This window comes from Phyllostomus hastatus, unplaced genomic scaffold, assembly GCF_019186645.2.
Source record: "Phyllostomus hastatus isolate PE091 unplaced genomic scaffold, TTU_PhHast_1.1 phas_contig_263, whole genome shotgun sequence".
In the NCBI taxonomy this organism is placed as follows: Eukaryota; Metazoa; Chordata; class Mammalia; order Chiroptera; family Phyllostomidae; genus Phyllostomus; species Phyllostomus hastatus.
This window is the reverse complement of record NW_025333822.1, coordinates 5,892-25,497: the sequence shown is the minus strand read 5'-3', so window position 1 is coordinate 25,497 and position 19,606 is coordinate 5,892. Positions and strand designations below refer to the sequence as shown.

General features: G+C 45.5%; 1 protein-coding gene across 1 annotated transcript in view; it reads left to right on the top strand.

Annotated features, from left to right (window-relative positions):
• LOC123818223 (ubiquitin carboxyl-terminal hydrolase 7-like) overlaps positions 1-14,779 on the top strand; it is a gene marked incomplete at its 5' end in the record, with an annotated part of 47,499 nt that extends 32,720 nt beyond the window's left edge. Inside the window, 18 exons of the mRNA XM_045838206.1 lie at positions 1,631-1,775; positions 2,094-2,224; positions 3,052-3,186; positions 3,631-3,732; positions 5,343-5,448; positions 7,232-7,324; positions 7,408-7,475; positions 7,808-7,908; positions 9,033-9,186; positions 9,792-9,859; positions 10,343-10,448; positions 10,543-10,620; positions 11,681-11,781; positions 12,635-12,734; positions 13,582-13,701; positions 13,895-13,966; positions 14,106-14,196; positions 14,658-14,779. Coding sequence (XP_045694162.1) covers positions 1,631-1,775; positions 2,094-2,224; positions 3,052-3,186; positions 3,631-3,732; positions 5,343-5,448; positions 7,232-7,324; positions 7,408-7,475; positions 7,808-7,908; positions 9,033-9,186; positions 9,792-9,859; positions 10,343-10,448; positions 10,543-10,620; positions 11,681-11,781; positions 12,635-12,734; positions 13,582-13,701; positions 13,895-13,966; positions 14,106-14,196; positions 14,658-14,764 — 1,878 coding nt within the window. The remainder of the gene's footprint in view (positions 1-1,630; positions 1,776-2,093; positions 2,225-3,051; positions 3,187-3,630; positions 3,733-5,342; positions 5,449-7,231; positions 7,325-7,407; positions 7,476-7,807; positions 7,909-9,032; positions 9,187-9,791; positions 9,860-10,342; positions 10,449-10,542; positions 10,621-11,680; positions 11,782-12,634; positions 12,735-13,581; positions 13,702-13,894; positions 13,967-14,105; positions 14,197-14,657) is intronic.
• Between the last annotated feature and the right edge of the window lie 4,827 nt (positions 14,780-19,606).

Sequence of the window (19,606 nt, the reverse complement as noted above, 5' to 3'; positions counted from 1 at the left end):
CTGGACTTTCTGGAAGTCTATTTCCCTTGCCAGATTGGAGAAGTTCTCCTTTATTATTTGATCAGATAACTTTTCTACTTGTTGCTCTTCCTCTTCCCCTTCTGATACCCCTATAATTCGGATGTTGGAACATTTAAAGATGTCCTGGAGCTTCCTAAGCCTCTCCTCATTTTTTTGAATTCTTGTTTCTTCATTCTTTTCTGTTTGATTGTTTCTTTTTTCTTCTGGCCCACTCCACTGATTTGAGTCCCAGTTTCCTTCCCATCACTATTGGTTTCCTATGCAATTTCCTTCATTTCACTTAGTGTAGCCTTCATTTGTTCATGTAATTTGCAACCAAATTCAACCAATTCTGTGAGCATCCTGATCACCAGTGCTTTGAACTATACATCTGATAGGTTGGCTGTCTCTTAGTCACTTAGTTGTATTTGCTGTGGAGCTTTCATCTGTTCTTCCATTTGGGCCTTTTTAAATCTGGTGGTGCCTGTTATGTAGTGAGGGGAAGAGTCTTAGTTGTTCGCCAGGGTGCGGCAACCCACATCTCTGGGTTGTGACACTGTATGTGTGGGCTGGGTCTGAAAGGGAACAATGGCACTTGCTCTGCACTCTGTCAGATTTCAGTTTCTTCTGCCACTTCCCCCAAGCAAACTGGGCCTTTCTGGTGCTGATTCCCAGGAGGGTGGGCTTGTGCACGTTCTAGGAACCCATGGGTCTCTCCAGTGCACTCTCCTCTGAGGCTGGGAGTATCTCCCTGCACGTCAACCTCCACAGGTGTTTTCAATCAGTGCCCCAAGGCTCTATTTTCCAGTGCTGGGACCCTGGGGCCTCCCAGTGAACCAGCGGCTTTGTGTGCAGTGCCTCACTTCACAATAGCTGCCTCGCTGGGTCTGTCTATTGTCATCCCGGGCTGGGGTTTGCTGCCTGTGTGCCCAGGGTCCACCCACTATGGTCCTATGCACCCAGGATGCCTTATGTGCCCGGTGCCACTGCTTTTTGTGCTGCAACCCTTCTCTGCCCAGCTGCCTGACTCTGCCCTTCCTACAAGTCTGGGTGAATGTGTCTATTTTAACTCCTTGGTTGTCTGACTTCCATACAGTTCAATTTCCTGTCAGTACTGCTTGTTATCTTGTTTCTAAGTTGTTGTTGTCCTTATTTTGGTTGTGTGAGGAGGCACAGTGTGTCTACCTATGCCTCCATCTTGGCTGGAAGTCAGTTCTGACTGTTTTTTTAGTCAGGCCCTTACTTTCTGTGATAATATGTCATGAGATGGGATAAAATGTCCCATTTAATTGTATTAACCACACCAGAAACATTTGAACTTTTCTAGCTGAGTTAGGTGCATTCGGTATTGTTTTCTTGATTCTGTAAAAGGTTGTAGTATCAGTAGATTGAATCAAAGTATCAAACAGGCTGAGTAGACTATAGAAATGGCCAGTGGTTAATATTAGCCATTCCCCAGAACAGGGACGGAGGATGGCAGAGGGACTGATGCATTTTCTCAGTGGGATGCCTGAGGCAGAGTCTGGTTCATGACTGCATTAGATGACCTGTTCTAGGAAAACTCTGCCTGAGAGTCTGTGTGCTTCTACAAGCACTTTCTGTCACTGATGTCTCCTTGCCCCCCATCCAGTGGTGTAAATTTGACGACGATGTGGTGTCCAGGTGTACAAAAGAAGAAGCAATTGAGCAAAACTATGGCGGCCACGATGACGACCTCTCTGTCTGGCACTGCACGAATGCGTACATGTTGGTTTATATCAGGGAGTCCAAGCTGAGTGAGTAGGGGTGTCTGTTGTGCTCTACAGTGTCATGAGCTCTGTACTTGTACCGTGAACCACTGCCATGTCATTTTAGGCCACATCACAGTGGACCTAAGGTGTGTCTCCTGCCCAACACATTTCCTACTAATTTTGCGTTAGTCACAACATCTAGAAGCAGAATGGGTTGGGTTTGTGGGCTGTGATGTGGACTCATGGCACCAAGTAATTTCACTTCACTAGATTGCTATAGTAATGATGATGTGAAATTGGAACCTTTTAAGAGGTGGGAAATAGAACCTGACAGAAGTGAACGAAGGTGCATTTGTCCTGCAGGTGAGGTGTTGCAAGCTGTCACCGACCATGATATTCCTCAGCAGCTGGTGGAACGATTACAAGAAGAGAAAAGGATCGAGGCCCAGAAGCGGAAGGAGCAGCAGGAAGCCCATCTGTACATGCAAGTGCAGGTCAGCCTCAGTCTCCCATGACCCTGTGGTGGTTGGGACTCCAGGGAGGCCTGCTGGGAGCTACACTGCTCCAAGTGCTGGCATGAACATAGTCTTATTGCTGAGGGATCAGGGATTGCTCTGGGCATCCCCTTGAGCATTTTTAACTGAGTGACTGCACAGGCCAGTTCCCTGACCACTTGGACTATACACTTCAGTTCACGGTAAAGTCTAAGATGTGAGAAGTACTCAGGCCACCACAGAAGATCAGAAGATTATTTACAGAAAGTACAGAGGGGTTTAAAGGGGTGAAGGCCCCAATGAAAGGGTGCACGAGAAGGAAGAGTTAGCATTCAGAGGCCGAGCACAGCCCCGATGGGGTGTGTGCAGGTGGCACATCAGGCTGTGGGAAAGCCTGACACAGAGGACAGAGAAGGCAGGAGAACTCCAACAGGGTGGTGAATTTCCAGATGGTCTTGGTTCATGACTCTGCTGAGATATTAGGAAACAAAGAAGCATTGTTTTAACAAGTTGGTTACCTGGGCAAAGGTACATTGTGCATCCTATCTTTATAATATTTGGTGATCACCATACAGGTGGATTTCTAGCTAATGATTGTAGATGAGTTAAGAGTGGCTGCATGAGCATGGAGGCTTTTGTCTTCTTTAAATACATACCTTGATTTAGTTCTTAGTCATTCTGAAACTTTCCTCTTTGGGCCTTTTGAAGAAGGTTCCTAGAACCAAGACTAATTGTTTTTAGCATTTTATTATTTGAACTTTTTCTTGTTCAGCGCCATCTTATTTTATTTTGTATGTCAATTGTTCTGTATTTGTGCATGATTTCAGATAGTCGCAGAGGACCAGTTTTGTGGCCACCAAGGCAATGATATGTACGATGAAGAAAAAGTGAAGTACACTGTGTTCAAAGTATTGAAAGACTCTTCGCTTGCTGAATTTGTCCAGAACCTCTCTCAGACAGTGGTGAGTGCCAGTTGCTCTGCTGATGGTTGCTTTTGACTTCCAAGTTCCTCCCTCATTCTTTATAACTGGACAAGATAGTACCTTTTTGGGTAGGTGTTGTGTCTAGTCACTGCCTGGAAGTGAGGTAAGTGTTTGGAGCTCATTTTCTTGGTGGTCATGCCTGTGTCTGCACTGTGACGTAATCTTTCAACTGAATATGCAGTGAAGGAAGTTCAATGTGAATGTGAATCTTCTCTTTAGTATGCTCTTCCCCATTTTTTTTTCTTTTTCTAAAATGGGCACTTGAGTCTTGAAATACTAGTGATTGTAAAGGGAGCTCACTGTTCCCCAAATCAGTAGGCAGAACTGTAATAAGATTTTTTTTCTTAAGGGATGATTACATTGGTACAGAATTAAAATATGAACTAATTTTGTTTTGATTAAGTTTAAACTTTTTTTTGCCAGGGATTTCCACAAGATCAGATTCGATTATGGCCAATACAATCCAGGAGCAATGGTACCAAACGACCAGCAATGTTAGATAATGAGGCAAATAGCAATAAAACAGTAAGTGTTATTTTTTCTCTCTCTCCTTTTTTTTAAGGTTGTTCAAATACAGTTGTCTTCATTCCCCTCCACACCATCCCCATCCCAGCAATCCCTACCTCCCACCCTCGATTCTACCCCCCTTTGGCTTTGTCCATGTGTCCTTTATATAGCTTCCTTGACAACCCTCTTCCCTTCCCCCCATTATCCCCTCCATCCTCCCCTCGGGTTACTGTCAGTTTGTTCTTTATTTCCATGTCTCTGGTTATATTTTGCTTGCTTGTTTGTTTTGTTGATTAGGTTCCACTTATAAGTGAGATCATGTGGTATTTGTCTTTCACCACTTGGTTTATTTCACTTAGCATAATGTTCTCCAGTTCCATCCATGCTATCATACAGGGTAGGAGCTTCTTTCCTTCTCTCTGCTATGTAGTATTCCATTGTGTAAATGTACCATAGTTTTTTGATCCACTCATTTACTAATAGGCACTTAGGTTGCTTCCAACACTTGGCTATTGTAAATTGTGCTGCTATGAACATTGGGGTGCATAGGTTCTTTTGGATTGGTGTTTCAGGATTCTTAGGGTATATCCCAGCAGTGGAATTGCCAGATCAAAAGAGAGTTCCACTTTTAGTTTTCTGAGGAAGTTCCATACTGTTTTCCACAATGGCTGCACCAGTCTGCATTCCTACCCTCAGTGTACTAGGGTTCCCTTTTTCTCCACTTTCTCAGCACTTGTTTGTTGATTTGTTTATGATGGCCATTCTGATCAGTGTAAAGTGGTATCTTGTTGTGATTTTAATTTGCATCTCCCTGATAGCTAGTGATCCTGAGCATTCTTTCCTATGTCTCCGGGCTCTCTGTATGTCCGTCTTGGAGAAGTCTGTTCAGATCCTTTACCCGTTTTTCAATTGCGTTGTTTGTCTTTCTGGAATGGAGTCATGTGAGTTCTTTATATAGTTTGGAGATCAATCCTTCGTCTGAGGTATCATTTGCAAGTATATTTTCCCATATGGTTGTTTCTTTTTTCATTTTTCTGATGTTTTATTTAGCTGTGCAGAAGCTTTGTATTTTGATGAAGTCCCATTTATTCTTTCCTTTATGTCCCTTGCTCTAGGGGACATATTGGTGAAAATATTGCTGCATGGAATATCTCAGATTTTCCTCCCTATGTTCTCCTTTAGGACTTTTATGTTGTCACAGCTTAATTATTATAAGTATTTTATCCATCTTGAGTTTATTTTTGTATATGGTATAAGTTGGTAGTCAAGTTTCATTTTTTTGCATGTAGCTGTTCAGATCCCCCAACACCATTTGTTGAAGAGGATATTTTTACTTCATTTTGTGCTTCTGCCCCCTTTGTTGAATATTAATTGACCATAGAGCCTTGGGTTTATTTCTGGGCTTTCTGTTCTGTTCCATTGGTCTATGTGTCTGTTCTTATGCCAGAACAAGACTAAAACCCTAAGTGCTGTTGACAGTGGCACATGCAGTGTACCCTGCTATTGGCACTGCAGCATGTCTCCCTTTTTGTCCAGTTAGATACATTTTCTTCAGTGCATGAGTATAGATTTTCACTCTTTACTTCACCGTGCAAATTTTCTAAAATTGGCATCTCTTTTGGAACTAGATGATTGAACTCAGCGATAATGAAAACCCTTGGACCATATTCCTGGAAACAGTTGATCCGGAACTGGCTGCTACTGGAGCAATATTACCCAAGTTTGATATAGATCGTAAGTGCCCACCAATCACCTGACTACCTTCAGAGCAGTAGAGGCGGATTCCTGGGCCATCGTTCTACTCACACATGGTTGAGCATTATTCTTTTGCAAAGCAATCTTGTTAATTCCAAAATTGCTCATTAAACCCCTGCCATGGTCTAGGCTTCTTGATGAAGTGAAGTAGTACTGACCATGGGTTGTAGTGTCCTGGGAAAAGAGGAGAAGGTAGCCTCATTGAGTCATCACGTTCCATCTTTCATCTTGGCTCTCATGATTTGCTGATCATATTGGTCTTTTATATATTGGACAGAATACCTAGAACAAGGGTTGCAAACTTTTTCTGAGTAGGGCCAGATAGTAAATACAGTTGACTCTTCAATAACACGGGCTTGAACTGCAGGGGCCTGCTTATACATGGATTTTTAAAAATTAGTACTGTATTTTTTCTTCTGTATGATTTCTTTAATAACCTTTTCTCTAGCTTTATTGGAAGAATGTAGTATAAGATACATAGAATGTAGAAAATATGTGGCAATCAATTATGTTATCTGACAGGTTTCTGGTCAACGATAGACTATTAGTTAAGTTTTGGGGGAGTCAAAAGTTACATATGGGTTTTTGACTGCATGGGAGGGTTCCCCTAAACCCTAAGTTGTTAAGGGTCAACTGTATTTCATTCATTGTGGGCCACGTGCTTTCTACCTGCCATTGTAACATGAAAGTGGCCACAGATGATATGTAAGTGAACAGTCTGGATATATTCTAGCACTACTTGATTACAAAACAGGTAGGTACGCAGTAGCTGGTGTGGCTCAGTGGTTGAGTGCCTGTGTGCAACCTAATGGTTGCTGGTTCGATTCCCAGTCAGGGCACATGCCTGTGTTGGGAGCCAGGTCCCCACTTGGGGGCTTGTGAGAGGAAGCAGATTGATGTTTCTTTCTCTCTCCTTCTCTCTCCCTTCCCCTCTGTCCAAAATAAATAAATAAATAAAATCTTTTAAAAAAAAACCCTCAGATTGGTCAAAGTTTACTATAAGATTCTATTTTTAGTGCTAGCTGGTGTGGCTCAGTGGATTGAGTGCTGGCCTGTGAACCAAAATGTTGCCAGTTCAATTCCCAGTCAGGGCACATGCCTAGGTTGTGGTTCAGGTCTCCACTTGGGGGTGTATAAGAAGCAACCACACATTGATGTTTCTCTCTCTCTCTTTCTCCCTCCCTTCTCCTCTCTATAAAGACAAATCAAATCTTAAAAAAAAAAAAAGATTCTAGCCCTGGCTGGCGTAGCTCAGTGGATTGAGTGCAAGCTGTGAACCAAAGTGTTGCAAGTTTGATTCCCGGTCAGGGTACATGCCTGGGTTGTAGGCCATGACCCCCAGCAGCTGCACAATGATGTTTCTCTCTCTCCCCCCCTCCACTATAAATAAATAAATAAATAAAATCTTTGAAGAAAAAAAAGATTCTAGTTTTATTGCTTTATAAGTGGTCACTTCTTTAGCAAAGAATTACAACCATTGATATATATTGCCATGACAACACTCAGCCATCTAGTTAGTACAAGGTCCTAAACCTAGGACTCCTAAATTCTCTGCGCCTCATCCCACCCTCACTGTGTCACATGGAGTCTTTCAAGGGCTTTGATGTTTGGAGTGGTGCTGCAGTCACAGGACTTCTGTGACACAGTAATTTTACGTGCAGTAAGCTGACATTTCAGTGGCTTACTAAGTCCACCTATACTGATGTTTTAACAGTGTATTGAGCATTAAGATCCTAACCAAACCTGTTTTTGAACCTTGTAGGTGATGTGATGTTATTTTTGAAGATGTATGATCCCAAAACACAGAGCTTGAATTACTGTGGGCACATCTATACACCCATATCCTGTAAAATCCGTAAGTTTACTGCACTCACCTGCTGAGTTGATTCTGCTAAAGTCTTGGTGTGTTACAGCTTTGGATTCTTTTCTTTCTCCCAGGTGACTTGCTCCCGGTTATGTGTGACAGAGCAGGATTTGCCCAAGACACTAGCCTTATCCTCTATGAGGTTTGGATGGTTTATTTTTCCATAATCAGCCTATTGTTAGTGGTTTGAAGAGGGATTTTGTTGCCTGTTTTGCTAGCCCTGAATTTGTTATGTGTGATGTCGATAGTGAAGGTGACCTTGAGTTGAGTGTCACATTGGTAGATTTGTGATTTTACCAATTGAGGATCCATCAGTGATGATTCCATCTTTATGGATATTACTGTTTTCCATTAGCATTTCAAGTTATTAAAATACAGGGCTGATAGAATGGGATGTAGAGAAAAGACATACAGTATATGGCCATATTAAATATACAAATGTTGCATTGTAACTATTTCATTTCTTTACTCTAGGAAGTTAAACCGAATTTAACGGAGAGAATTCAGGACTATGATGTGTCCCTTGATAAAGCCCTCAATGAACTAATGGATAGTGATATTATAGTATTTCAGAAGTACGTATGTTTTGAAGGATTGTATCACTTTATACTGTCAAGTTTGGACCTTTTGTCGTATAGCAAGAAACAAAATTATGTCTAGACCCAGAGACAGTTTGTTTGAAGTTCCTTACAATGCTGAGAGAAGTTGGCTGTCTCTGGGTTTTAGAATTAGGGGTGGTGAGGATTTTCATTACTTAATGTTTAGTGTCCTATAAATGTCTATAGTGAGGATGATAACTGTTATCTGGATGGCAAAAGTCTTTATGAAATATCAAGATTGCATTCCTTCCCTCAAATATAGGACATTTCTTAGAATGCACCTACTTAGGTAATTGATTTAAACTTGACTATGAAACCAGCAAGTCTGTGGTCTTAGTCTGAAATCAACCTGGGGTTGCCTATTCCTTGCTCTTCAAGCATCTGAGCAGGGTGGTCCTGGCACAGGTTGTGGGCAGGTGGAGGAATGCAGTGGCCCAAAGCAGGGCCTGGCATGCTTTTGTCGTAGGGGCCAGGAAATCAGTATCTGGGGCTTAGTGACTACTCGATCCCACTGCCTGGGCCTGAAAGTGCCACCTGCTGGCTCCTGGATGGTCAACAGGCTCTGCCACGTTCCTGCTGTGTGGGCCCACCTGTCACCTGAGTCCTTCCCCCTGTCTGTAAAGGAGAGGGCACTGGTTTTCATGTTGAGATCCAGGAAGGGAAGGAGCAATGTGTGTAGCTCACAGAACACCTTCTGTAGGTGATTGCCTTCCTTCATTGTCCCTGTCTTACCAAGATTCCTGGGAGGACCCCTTGCCTCCTAAAATAGGACCTTAGATTTATATCCACAGCTATTGGTGTCAGTGTTGCTTGAGAGATGAAGACCCTGGTCTGGGCTTTTTTTTTTTTTTAAGAGATTTTATTTACTTATTTTTAGAGAGAGGGGAGAAAAGGGAGAAAGAGAGAGAGAAGCATCAATGTGTGGTTGCCTCTCACATGCCCACTACAGGGGACCTGGCCTACAACCCAACATATGCCCCAGTTGGGAATCAAATTAGTGACCCTTTGGTTCACAGACCTACAATCAAGCCACTGAGCTATACCAGCTGGAGCTTGGCCTGGGCTTTGATTTCATCTACAGATTGTTTTTCTCCCCCCAGGGATGACCCTGAAAATGATAACAGTGAATTACCCACTGCAAAGGAGTATTTCAGAGACCTCTACCACCGTGTTGATGTCATTTTCTGTGATAAGACAATCCCTAATGATCCTGGATTTGTGGTCACGTTATCAAATAAAATGAATTATTTTCAGGTATTTGATAAATGCTCTTATGCCTTCCTGTTCTACACCAGAAAGACCAAGTTCTTCTTAAAAATGCTTGCTGATGAGACTGATAGAATGGGTTCAGGAGAAAGGGGTTAGTCCCATTTCTGAGGAAATTGCTGACTGAAGTGGGTTGGTGCTATCTCACGATGGGGCCAAAGCCGTTCTTTTCTGTGCCACCCCTCCCACACCCACTACCATGTCCACCTGCACTCTGGTCCTTCAAAAGCTTCTCTACGCTGGCACAATGTGGTTTCAGAGGTAACAGTGGTAACAGCTCCTTTGCTTCAGTTACAACATGCCAAGTGTAAAGCACTAAAAAAATTATTAATCAGAAAATTTAAGTACCTGTAGACCTCACCATTAAAGTGAAAGTCTCTTTAAAAGTTATCTCCACCAGATAGGCAACACCCGTGGTTGTATACTTTATTTCTGTTAGAGAGTAAATTCCTAGGGCATTTAAATTCAGGCTGCTCATATCACATTTCTTTGAGAACATGAAGCGGCTAATTATTGATAAGCGTATAAGCAAATTTCAGTTTATTCCCCCAAATGTGAACCTTTCTGATTTCTGGTCCCTTCCCTTGTCTCAGGTCGCAAAGACAGTTGCACAGAGGCTCAACACGGACCCAATGTTGCTCCAGTTTTTCAAGTCTCAAGGGTAAGCCTCACAGAGACCCTCAGTGTTTGGTTATTACCACATGCTTTCCATAGTTCATCCCAACATCTTGGAACGAACTTTAATAGCCAGCCACATCACCTGACATGCCATTTCTTGCTTAGCTTCAGATGTAGAATTGCCACCAGTCATCCTTGACCACACTACTCCAAGAGGTCAAACTAATTGGTGGCCTCATCTAAAGTCACACTTACTTTAGCTATGTCATCAATAAATACATCCCCTCCACAGTGTCCAGCTGGGGTCGTCCCAGCCAGACTTCTCTGTGCTGTGTGACCATTGCAAGAGCATTCAGGCCAGAGGGACTGAGGACTCGGGAAACAGGAGCATTAGAGTGGAACCCTGTGCCAGGCCCAAATTTCAAGTCTAGGTGCAAGGCCAGGGGTTTGCTTTTCTGCTCATTCACAGATATTTGTTTCAGGCAAATAAACGAGTCACTTATTTATATGCTGTTTTCTTGTGTAGTTATAGGGATGGCCCAGGTAATCCTCTTAGACATAACTATGAAGGTACTTTAAGACTTCTACAATTCTTCAAGCCTAGACAACCTAAGAAACTTTACTATCAGCAGGTATGAGTCCAAATTAATGTAACTGTGGGTAATAAAGAGAAGCCTTGGGTTTTTGTGTAAGCATATCTAAAATAAGCCTCTCTTTTCTTAATAGCTTAAGATGAAAATCACAGACTTTGAAAACAGGCGAAGTTTTAAGTGTATATGGTTAAACAGCCAATTTAGGGAAGAGGTAAGTTTTTTTAATGGCAAGAATTTTTAATTTCATTGGAGCTTGTGTATGGTGTCTGCCCAGAGCTTGAAAACTAAAATGACAAATGAAAGCACAGTGAGTGACAGCATGTTAGAGGGTCCGAGGCCAGGGTTTGGGAACCCGGGTGGGTGTGGGTGTGAGATACAGTGCCCCCCTGCTACCACCTCTGAACCCTGGGGGATGAATAACAGTGTCACCTGCCTGGACCCTCCAGGAACTCTTTCTGCACGTCTCAAGTCATTGCACTGCCACCTGGCCCGGGGCAATATTTTCTCAAACCACTTCAGGCCTCAGTGAGTGCAGCAGCTGGCCTTCAAGTGGTGTGGACACTGGCTGTGCTGGGCACTCACCTTGGACATTACCAGCACAGGCCGCTGCAGTGCCTCATGCTTGTTGGGCACAGAGGACACGACATGCCCAGCCGGCACGTTAGCTGGTGGTTCTAGAAAGTCTGTTCTGCTTGGATCCCGAGTCTCCTTCACCTTTCTTGCTCTGCCCATTTTGAGAGATAATTTCAGCCACTCACCACAGGCATTCAATCCTGTGTGGAGTGGAGGTTGACATTGAAAAGCCCACCTCTGGTCACGGTCCAGATTAACTGGCCTTGTTACTGTGCCGAGAACTGGAAAGGCTTGTAGATGCTCTTCATGGGGATCATTTCCTGAGAAGCTGTCCTGGAAATGGCAAACTTTTTGCCTTTAAGTGAAGTGGCATTTTTGTTTGTTTTGTTTCATTTTTTTATTGAATGTATTGGGGTGACATCGGTTAATAAAATGATATTATAGGTTTCAGGTATACAGAAAGTGGCATGTCTTCACGTCCCCTCAGTACTTTGTGGGTCCCAGGTTTGGGCAGATCATCTGAGTGAAGTCAGGCATTGGGCAGTCCTGGCGGGAATGTAAATGAGGAAGTGCTGGGGAGCTAGAGACAGTTGAGGACTCCTATTCTGTTTTTTCTCTCTTCGAGCAAAATTGGTTTGCTATAGCAAATCCATTGTGTTTTCTTTAAAGCACTTTTTTTCCATCTTGTCATTTCTTAGGAAATAACACTATATCCAGACAAGCACGGGTGTGTCCGGGACCTGTTAGAAGAATGTAAAAAGGCCGTAGAGCTTGGGGAGAAGACATCAGGGAAACTTAGGCAAGTATTTCCTGGAGCCTGAGGTGGGCTGGAGGGGCAGTGGTACCAGCCCAGCTGTGCAGTTGTGTTAATGGAAATCGAACACCACCAGAACCCTTGTGCATTGTTGCCAGATTCATCCCAGACTAAGGTCTGTCTTTTGCAGCGGTTTTTAAATATTTCACAGTTAATCCATTTTTCCTCTTGTCTTTCTAGTCTCTTGATATTAACTACCTATAGTAAAAATGTGTAATTCAGGTGAAAAGGCAAGCAGAGGAAGGATGTGATTCGAGTAGAGTGATAAGTGAAACTGGAAAAAGCTGCCGTGATGGTATTTGAGAAATTGGGCCACTACTGACGCGTAGCCAACATTCAGGCTGTAGGAGGAAGGAGCAGATGAGGAACAGTTTTTATTTCAGACAGCTGGATGCTTTTCTTAGCATGTCACTGTCCAGTCAGCTGTAGGACAAAACAGCCCTTGTGGCCATAGGCTCGCAGAATGTTTTCTCTCTAATATCATTAAAAGAAAAGGACCTTTATTCTCCAAGGGTATGTGAGAAAAATAACACAGGTCCTGCCTAGCGTGGGACTCCTGGAGGGAAGATCCACACAGTTCCAGGAGACCCAGCTTAACTGAGTCTTGCAGGTGTGGATGGGAGGGGGGAGGGTCCCCTTCACTCCACTGAGGCACATTCTGGGTGGGGGGCCACCTGACCAGTGTGGTGTCTGCTCCCCCAGATGCCTGCTTTCGACATTTCAGATCTTTTAAAAAGAAAGAAGACAAGCATCTCATGGTAGATTTAATAAGAAAACTATTTTGTCAGTCTTTTTGTTCACGTGAATTTATCTTTCACCCCTAACTTGTTTTGTACAGGCTGCTAGAAATCGTAAGCTACAAAATTATTGGTGTGCACCAAGAAGATGAACTACTAGAATGTTTATCGCCTGTGACGAGTAGAACATTTCGAATAGAGGTAACCGTCCCTTTCTTGGCACTAGGGAGAGTTCTGCACCCTTGGTGGTTAGAGCAGCTGTCACCCACTTGGTTCAATGGTCTTACTGAGATCAAATATACATAACGTGAAATTCACCATTTTAAGTATATGGTTCAGTGGCATAAAGTATATTCACACTGTTGAGCACTTGTCACCTCCATCCACTGCCACAATCTTCATCTTTTCCACCAAACACTCCACACCCATCAACATTTTTCCTGCCCAGCCCCTGTAAACCACCATTCTACTTTCATGGAATTTGACTACACTAGGCACCTCCTATAGACAGAATCAGGCAGTATATGTAGTTAGAAAGTAATTTTAAGTGTTGGCCACCAGGTAGCTCTGTTCTGGAACTGGGTGTCAGTTGGGTTCTGGAGTGGCTAGAATTTCCACAGTAACTGGAAGAATGCATTACTTGCTGTCTTAAAACTTAGCTGTATTGCCCTGGCTGGCGTAGCTCAGTGGATTGAGTGCTGGCTGCGAACCAAAGCATCACAGATTTGATTCCCAGTCAGGGCACATGCGTGGGTTGCGGACCAGGTCCCCAGTGGGGGCCACGTGAGAGTCAACCAAACATTGATGTTTCTCTCTCTCTTTCTCCCTCCCTTCCCCTCTCTAAAAATAAATAAATAAAATATCAAAAAATTAAAAAAAACTTAGCTATATTGTGGCTCCGACCTCTTACCATTTTAACAGGAGCCAAACATGGCATTTTGACCAAAATACGATCTAACTTCCTCATTGGAGGAGCAGTGGGAAGTAAAACATGGCCTTTTGTCTGCATTGAGTGCTTTGCTGACCTGTGTTTAAAATGTGTCCCCAGGAAATACCTTTGGACCAGGTAGACATTGATAAGGAAAATGAGATGCTGATCACAGTGGCACATTTCCACAAAAAAGTGTTTGGGACGTTCGGCATCCCGTTTTTGCTGAGGATACACCAGGTGAGGTTTTGTGGGTAACACGTTGAAAGGCCTCCAAAACTTGAAGGCTCGCGCCCTTTTTGGGTTAGTGTTGCTACAGCTGGTTTCCAGCCTTGTGGGCAGAAAGTGGGTTTTGATGGCGTCCCTGTGGGCCATGAGCATCTGCCACAGTGCAGCACAGGTAGATGAGCACTCCTGTCCTCTCCGTTTGTAGGGCGAGCATTTCAGAGAAGTCATGAAGCGCATTCAGAGTCTGCTAGACATCCAGGAGAAGGAGTTTGAAAAGGTATGCACTTCCTGGACACGGGAGTCATTCAGCGGGCAGCATTCTGGAATCTGGACTAGAAAGGCAGCCTAGACTTTGCCAGAGGTGAGTTTTGCTGACATCCAGAACTGATGGGGCAGTTTTCATGTTTGTGTTTTAGTTTAAATTTGCCATTGTGATGATGGGCCGGCACCAGTACATAAATGAAGATGAGTACGAAGTGAACTTGAAAGACTTTGAACCTCAGCCTGGTAAGAGCCCTGCCCCAGTTTTCTTTCCAAGTGGGGTTGGATCTAAGCAGCAAGTGGTAAGAGGCTGGAGGTGGAGAGCCCTGGGTCTAGTGCCACCTCTTCCTTTTCCACAATGGGAGGCCTGGGCTTCCTCACCTATCTGTAAAGGGAGGAAGAGCAGTAACCCGTGAATCCCCCTGCGGATTAGAGCATTGCTCAGTGGCTGAAGGAGGTGAGACCCAAGGCCGAGGTGTGAGTGGCCCTGTGAGACTGGCAGGCTCTGACAGTGCTGCACGTGGAAGCCACCGAGACGTTCGGTCAGGGTGTGGGTGCCCTTGGCTTCACAGGCGTGCAGCTCAGAGTCCCTGCCTCACCGTGACCCCAAACCAGCGCATTGGCCCTGCTCAAGTGGTTGGCCGCTCTTGGAGTGGGGGTCCCGGGCACTTGGCTCTGTGGTCTCATTGCCCCTCTCTCCCCACCAGGTAACATGTCTCACCTTCGGCCATGGCTAGGGCTCGACCACTTCAACAAAGCCCCAAAGAGAAGTCACTACACCTACCTTGAAAAGGCCATTAAAATCCATAACTGACTTCCTCATCCCGTGTGTGCAAGGCAAGGACTGCGTGCAGGTGTGTGCCCCTTTTTAACAGCGAGAACTCTGGTACATGTGCGCTCTGGCCGAAGTCTTCAGCAAGAAGATTTGCTGCTGGTGTTAATTTTATTTTGTTGAGGCTGTTCAGTTTGGCTTCTCTGTATCTATTGACTACCCTTCTTGAGCAAAATTAAGGTGTTTTTATAAAGCTTGGATGCCAATGAGAGTTATTTTATGGTAACCACAATGCAAGGTAACTGTCAGTATAATGTGGAGAAGAGGTTATTGCAGGGGTCCCAACCCCCTGGGCCAGGAATGGCAACAGTCCTTGGCCTGTTAGGAACCAGGTGGCAAGGGAAGCTCACCTGCGCTCCACATCCTGTTCTCCTCCCTGGTCCACCCTCCACCCCTTCCCCGTCCATGGAAAATCAGGTCCCTGTTGCTAAAAGGGTTGGGGACCACTGGGTCAGTGGGACACGTGGCACTGGCAGAAGGTCTCTAGTCTCTGTCTAGTTGGCATAAGCTGCCTGGCTGCCTCCTGGGGGTCCGGGTCGCCACCCTGCCCGCAGCCAGTCAGGCTTATGTTTAGGCTCCTCTGACGTTCTTTCCTTCAGTTACACTTTTAGTGCCCTTTTGTGCGTCTGTAAAGGCAAAACAGAGAAACTCACAAGCTAATAAATAGCGCTCTTTCCTTCACTGCGTGTCCTGTCACCCCTTCCTCAGTTCTCTCCCTAGCCACCTGGGCCGTTACAATAAACCCGTCTCATTTCCATCTGCCACTACTGTGCTGCAACCCATTTGCAACGTGGATGCACTGAATACAGTCTGACAGGCACTCTGGGGGCTTTTTACTAAATGGAAAGCACTGTTAGATATGATTAAGGTGTACTGTGCTGCCTGTCAGCCAACTTCATGATCTCGAGAGTTCACACAAGCAGGTGAAACAATTATAAATAGAACTTTTCTTAAAATGGAACAGATGGAACAAAAAAAGAGCCTTTTAGCAAAGAGGGCATGCTCACTAGTGGTTAGTAAGCTGTTGACTTTGTAAAAAGGTTAAAAATAAAAAAAAAAGGAAAAATGAAATTGTATATTTAATGAATGGACATGTACAATTTTCCGCTTGGAGGAGGTGACTTTCTGTTGGGTGAATCTACAAGTGACTCTCACTGATGTTGATATTCATCGTGTGTAGTTTTATTTCAGTCCCGACCTTTTCTTTTGGAGCTAATGCCAGCTGCGTGTCTAGTTTTGAGTGCAGTAAAATAGAATCAGCAAATCACACTGACTTTTCGTCCTTCCCCAGTATTTTTGTTTGTTTCTGTAGCAGCAGTGGACACCAACTCTTCCTGTATATTGCCTTTTTGCTGGAAAATGTTGTATGTTGAATAAAATTTTCTATAAAAATTATAATTCAGTGAGTGACGTGGAAGTTGAGGAAGATTTCTGCCTTCCCTAGAGAGAGGCTTTGGGAACCTTTTCATTTAAAACAAGAATTTACTGAGATATCCCCCGGCCCGCCCCCCACCCTCCCTCCCAATTTCAGTATTGCTGATGTACAATTCCAGCTTCTTCATTTTCCTTCTTTTGGTTGCCTCTGACTAGTCTCATTTAAGCTTAAGAAATAAAAGATTTCCTGATGCATGGGTCCCTGGCCAGCAGTGACCACGGAACACTGTGGATGGCTTGACGAAAACACGCGAGAAAAAAAACACATGAACAGAGACAAACTAGTTTCTATGGGGAAGTAGGGACGAAATGCCCCCCCCCCCCAGTGGGGACCGCGCTGATTTACCGTCCATACCTGCTTTTATTAGGCTCATTTTGCATAATAATTCAGGTAAAGTACAGTACTCATTAGGGGGAAGTAAGGAACCATAGAAAACAAGGAACTCGGCCAGTCTATTTTGAGTCGGGGTCAAAGAGCTGTAAGATTTTGAGGAACAAACTAACTTCCTCCTTGGACCCCTCTCATTCAACTGAGAGCATTCTAAACAAAGAAGGTTTCACAGTAATTTACATGTTCTTTCTTAAGCCTGATCACCCAAGGAATCCGCCCTTTTCAGCACAGAGCTGCACCACCCTGTCATTGTTTCAGGCTTAGGTGGAGCACGGGAACCAAGGCAACCAAGAGATAAGGAGATTTTCTCCCAGACCATGAGAACTCAGGCTATGTCAAAGCTGAGGAGCAAGGGTCCATCACCCCCTTTTGCTGAAGCCCCCAAAGTCCTTCTTTTGGGGGGCCTCCCAAAGTGATCGTGCCTGTCTTAGGTCGTTCCCCCCTTGGGGAATCTTACCCGTCTTTGGCAAACCAACCAAGCTTTTTGGGGTTCAGTTATGAATAAAGCAGCAGAAGCAGCATTCCTGCCAGGGAGATAAGCTTTTGTCTCCTTGCTGGCTTACTGTTCCAAGGGCGTTCCCTTAGCCTTAGCCTAGGCGGGGGTTTCAGCTTCTGATACCAGTCAGGGCGGTTCCCAACAGTTTCCAGGTGGGAACCATTACAAATAAGACGACTGGAAATATTATTGAAATGGTGGAAGGTGCAGTGAGGGGGCACTGGCGTTCAAGTAGCCGTGGCCTTCCACATGGCTCACCCCGGTGGCCTCGTGCACTGTTTGTGGTCTCTGGGCTGGTCTGTTCCCCAGGGTGACTCCTTCCAGCTCCCGCTCTGATGGGTGTGCTTCCATACCCCTAGAGCTGCCCTTGGCCAGTGCATGGATGGCACTGCCCCTCTGTCTTATCAGTGAATGTGCTGATTTTTAGGTTTGTTTGTTTTAGGTTTTGGCTGAAGGTAGGTTATCGTCTTGGGTAACTGAGACAATTCTCCCTGAAGTTACTGAATGACTTTATATAAGATTTTTTTTTTTTAATAGCATGGATGACATGTGCTGCGTTTTTTCCATCCACTCTTCGTTAGGGTATTAGGGGTCTGAGTTCACAAAACTGATTTTGGGGGACAGGGGTGGACACACACAGCCTCTCAAACAGCTCACTCTGAACTCCAGAGAATGTTCCATCCTCTCCCTCTAGGATGTCGATGTCTCATGTTGGTGATCTGACTCCCAGAATGATGGGTCCCTGGCAACCATAGTTCAGCAGGAAGGAGAGGGGCCCACCCCAGGTGTACACTGAAGCAATGTGCTGGGAGACATGGTCACCTGTTAAAACTGAAAGAGCATACTAGGTAGGGAACAGGGCTTGGCCATTGCCATCTGTTTAACAGCCTTTCCCAGAGCACCTTCCCAAGGCCCCTGCTGGTGCAGCGGGGGACCACTTTTGAAACGAGTTGCTGGCCTTCCTCCCAGAGCTTCAAGTCAGCTGTGCTGGGGACCGCCACATCCAGCAAGAAGTGAGGCACATGTCTGCAGTATTGTTAGGGAGCATCCCCATGGTAACATGTTTACAATACCAGCGTCTCCGTGTACCACTCTGCGAGGTGGGGGCTTTGGCGTATGGTGAAAGCTCGAGGGACAGGCAGTGGCAGCAGAGGCCCCCGGTGAGGCAGGCCCCTGGGGCAGAGTCCTGTGACTGCAGTGAGAGCAAGCCGTGTCCAGAAACCGTGTCTTCCGAACAAGGCCTTAACTAGGGCCTTGCTCACGCATGCCTGTGCCCACTTGGTTTTCAGGCAGATGTTTGTGGTTTGGGTGCTGTGTGGAATGAGATTTCCAGCAGCTCCCTGAAGCCTCCCGTTTGAAACCACTTGTGTACTTGAGAGTGTGACACACTTTTGGCTCTTGGGCCTTGTTGTGGTTGTGGTGGGACTACAGCTTTGCCGCTGGAGCGAAATGAGGCTGCTGACCAACTTAAGTGGGTGGGTGAGGCCGAGCTTGGTAGCACTTCATTTATAAAAACAGGCTGAAGTCACGAAGTTCGCTGAGTTCCGGACTAGAGGGCAAGGGAGCACCTTCGGGGGATTCCTGGTTGGCTGGTGCCATCTGATTAGGATGGTCCAGCAGCGAGGAGGTGCATCAGAATGACCGTGGAGGTCAGCCTCGCCCCCCACTGAAAACACAAAAACTGTCAAATCCGAACTGTGTCCCAGGTCTGTGTTGTGATTCTGTTCTTTCTGGCCAGTGCTGGCAATTTTGTTGTGGCCTGGCGCTCTTCGGGATTATCTGCCAAGGTGACTTTTCATTTGACCTGTTGGGTTTGCAGGACCCCTGAGGCACCCAAAGGGAGGACTGGGATGCAGGTGAGGATGGAAGCCTCAGGGGTGATGTGAGAGGAGACCTAAGACAGGACCATGGCGGGCATCAGCAGGACAGGGCGTCCTGGTGGGGCCCACAGCTGGTGGCTGGGGAACCGCTGCTGTACAGGTAGGCAGCAGAGTGAGGGTTGGGGGCTGCAGAGAGGCCAGGCAGGTAGGCAAGGGGGAATGTGTCTGGTGGATGTTGGGTTTAGCAACAGGAAGTCACTGGTCCAAGCAGGCAGGGCAGGGGGCCAGGTGTGGGCCTGGGCGTGGTGGGTCCCAGAGAGCGTGGCAGGTGGGGATGTAGCAGGAGATGACGGGAAGTGAGCGCCCTGGCTGGAGTTGCAGAGAGACACGGACGAGGGGATGTAGAAGCTTGAGCTGATCAATGGATTGTGGTTTTTAAGGGGTCAGAAGAGCATGGGCCCTGAGAAGAAAGGGCTAGGCATAATTCTTTCACCCGGGGCTAACTGAGCACCTACTGTGTGCAGACACAGGTCTGAGAGCCAACCTGGCCTTGTATGGGGACAGGAGGGCGGGGGAAGGACAGGCAGCCACTGCTTCAGTCCCTTCACACCCCCCGGACAGGGCTTGCGGTGGGGAACCCCAGCAGGACAGACGCAGGTGGGTAAAGTTCTCTTAATACACAT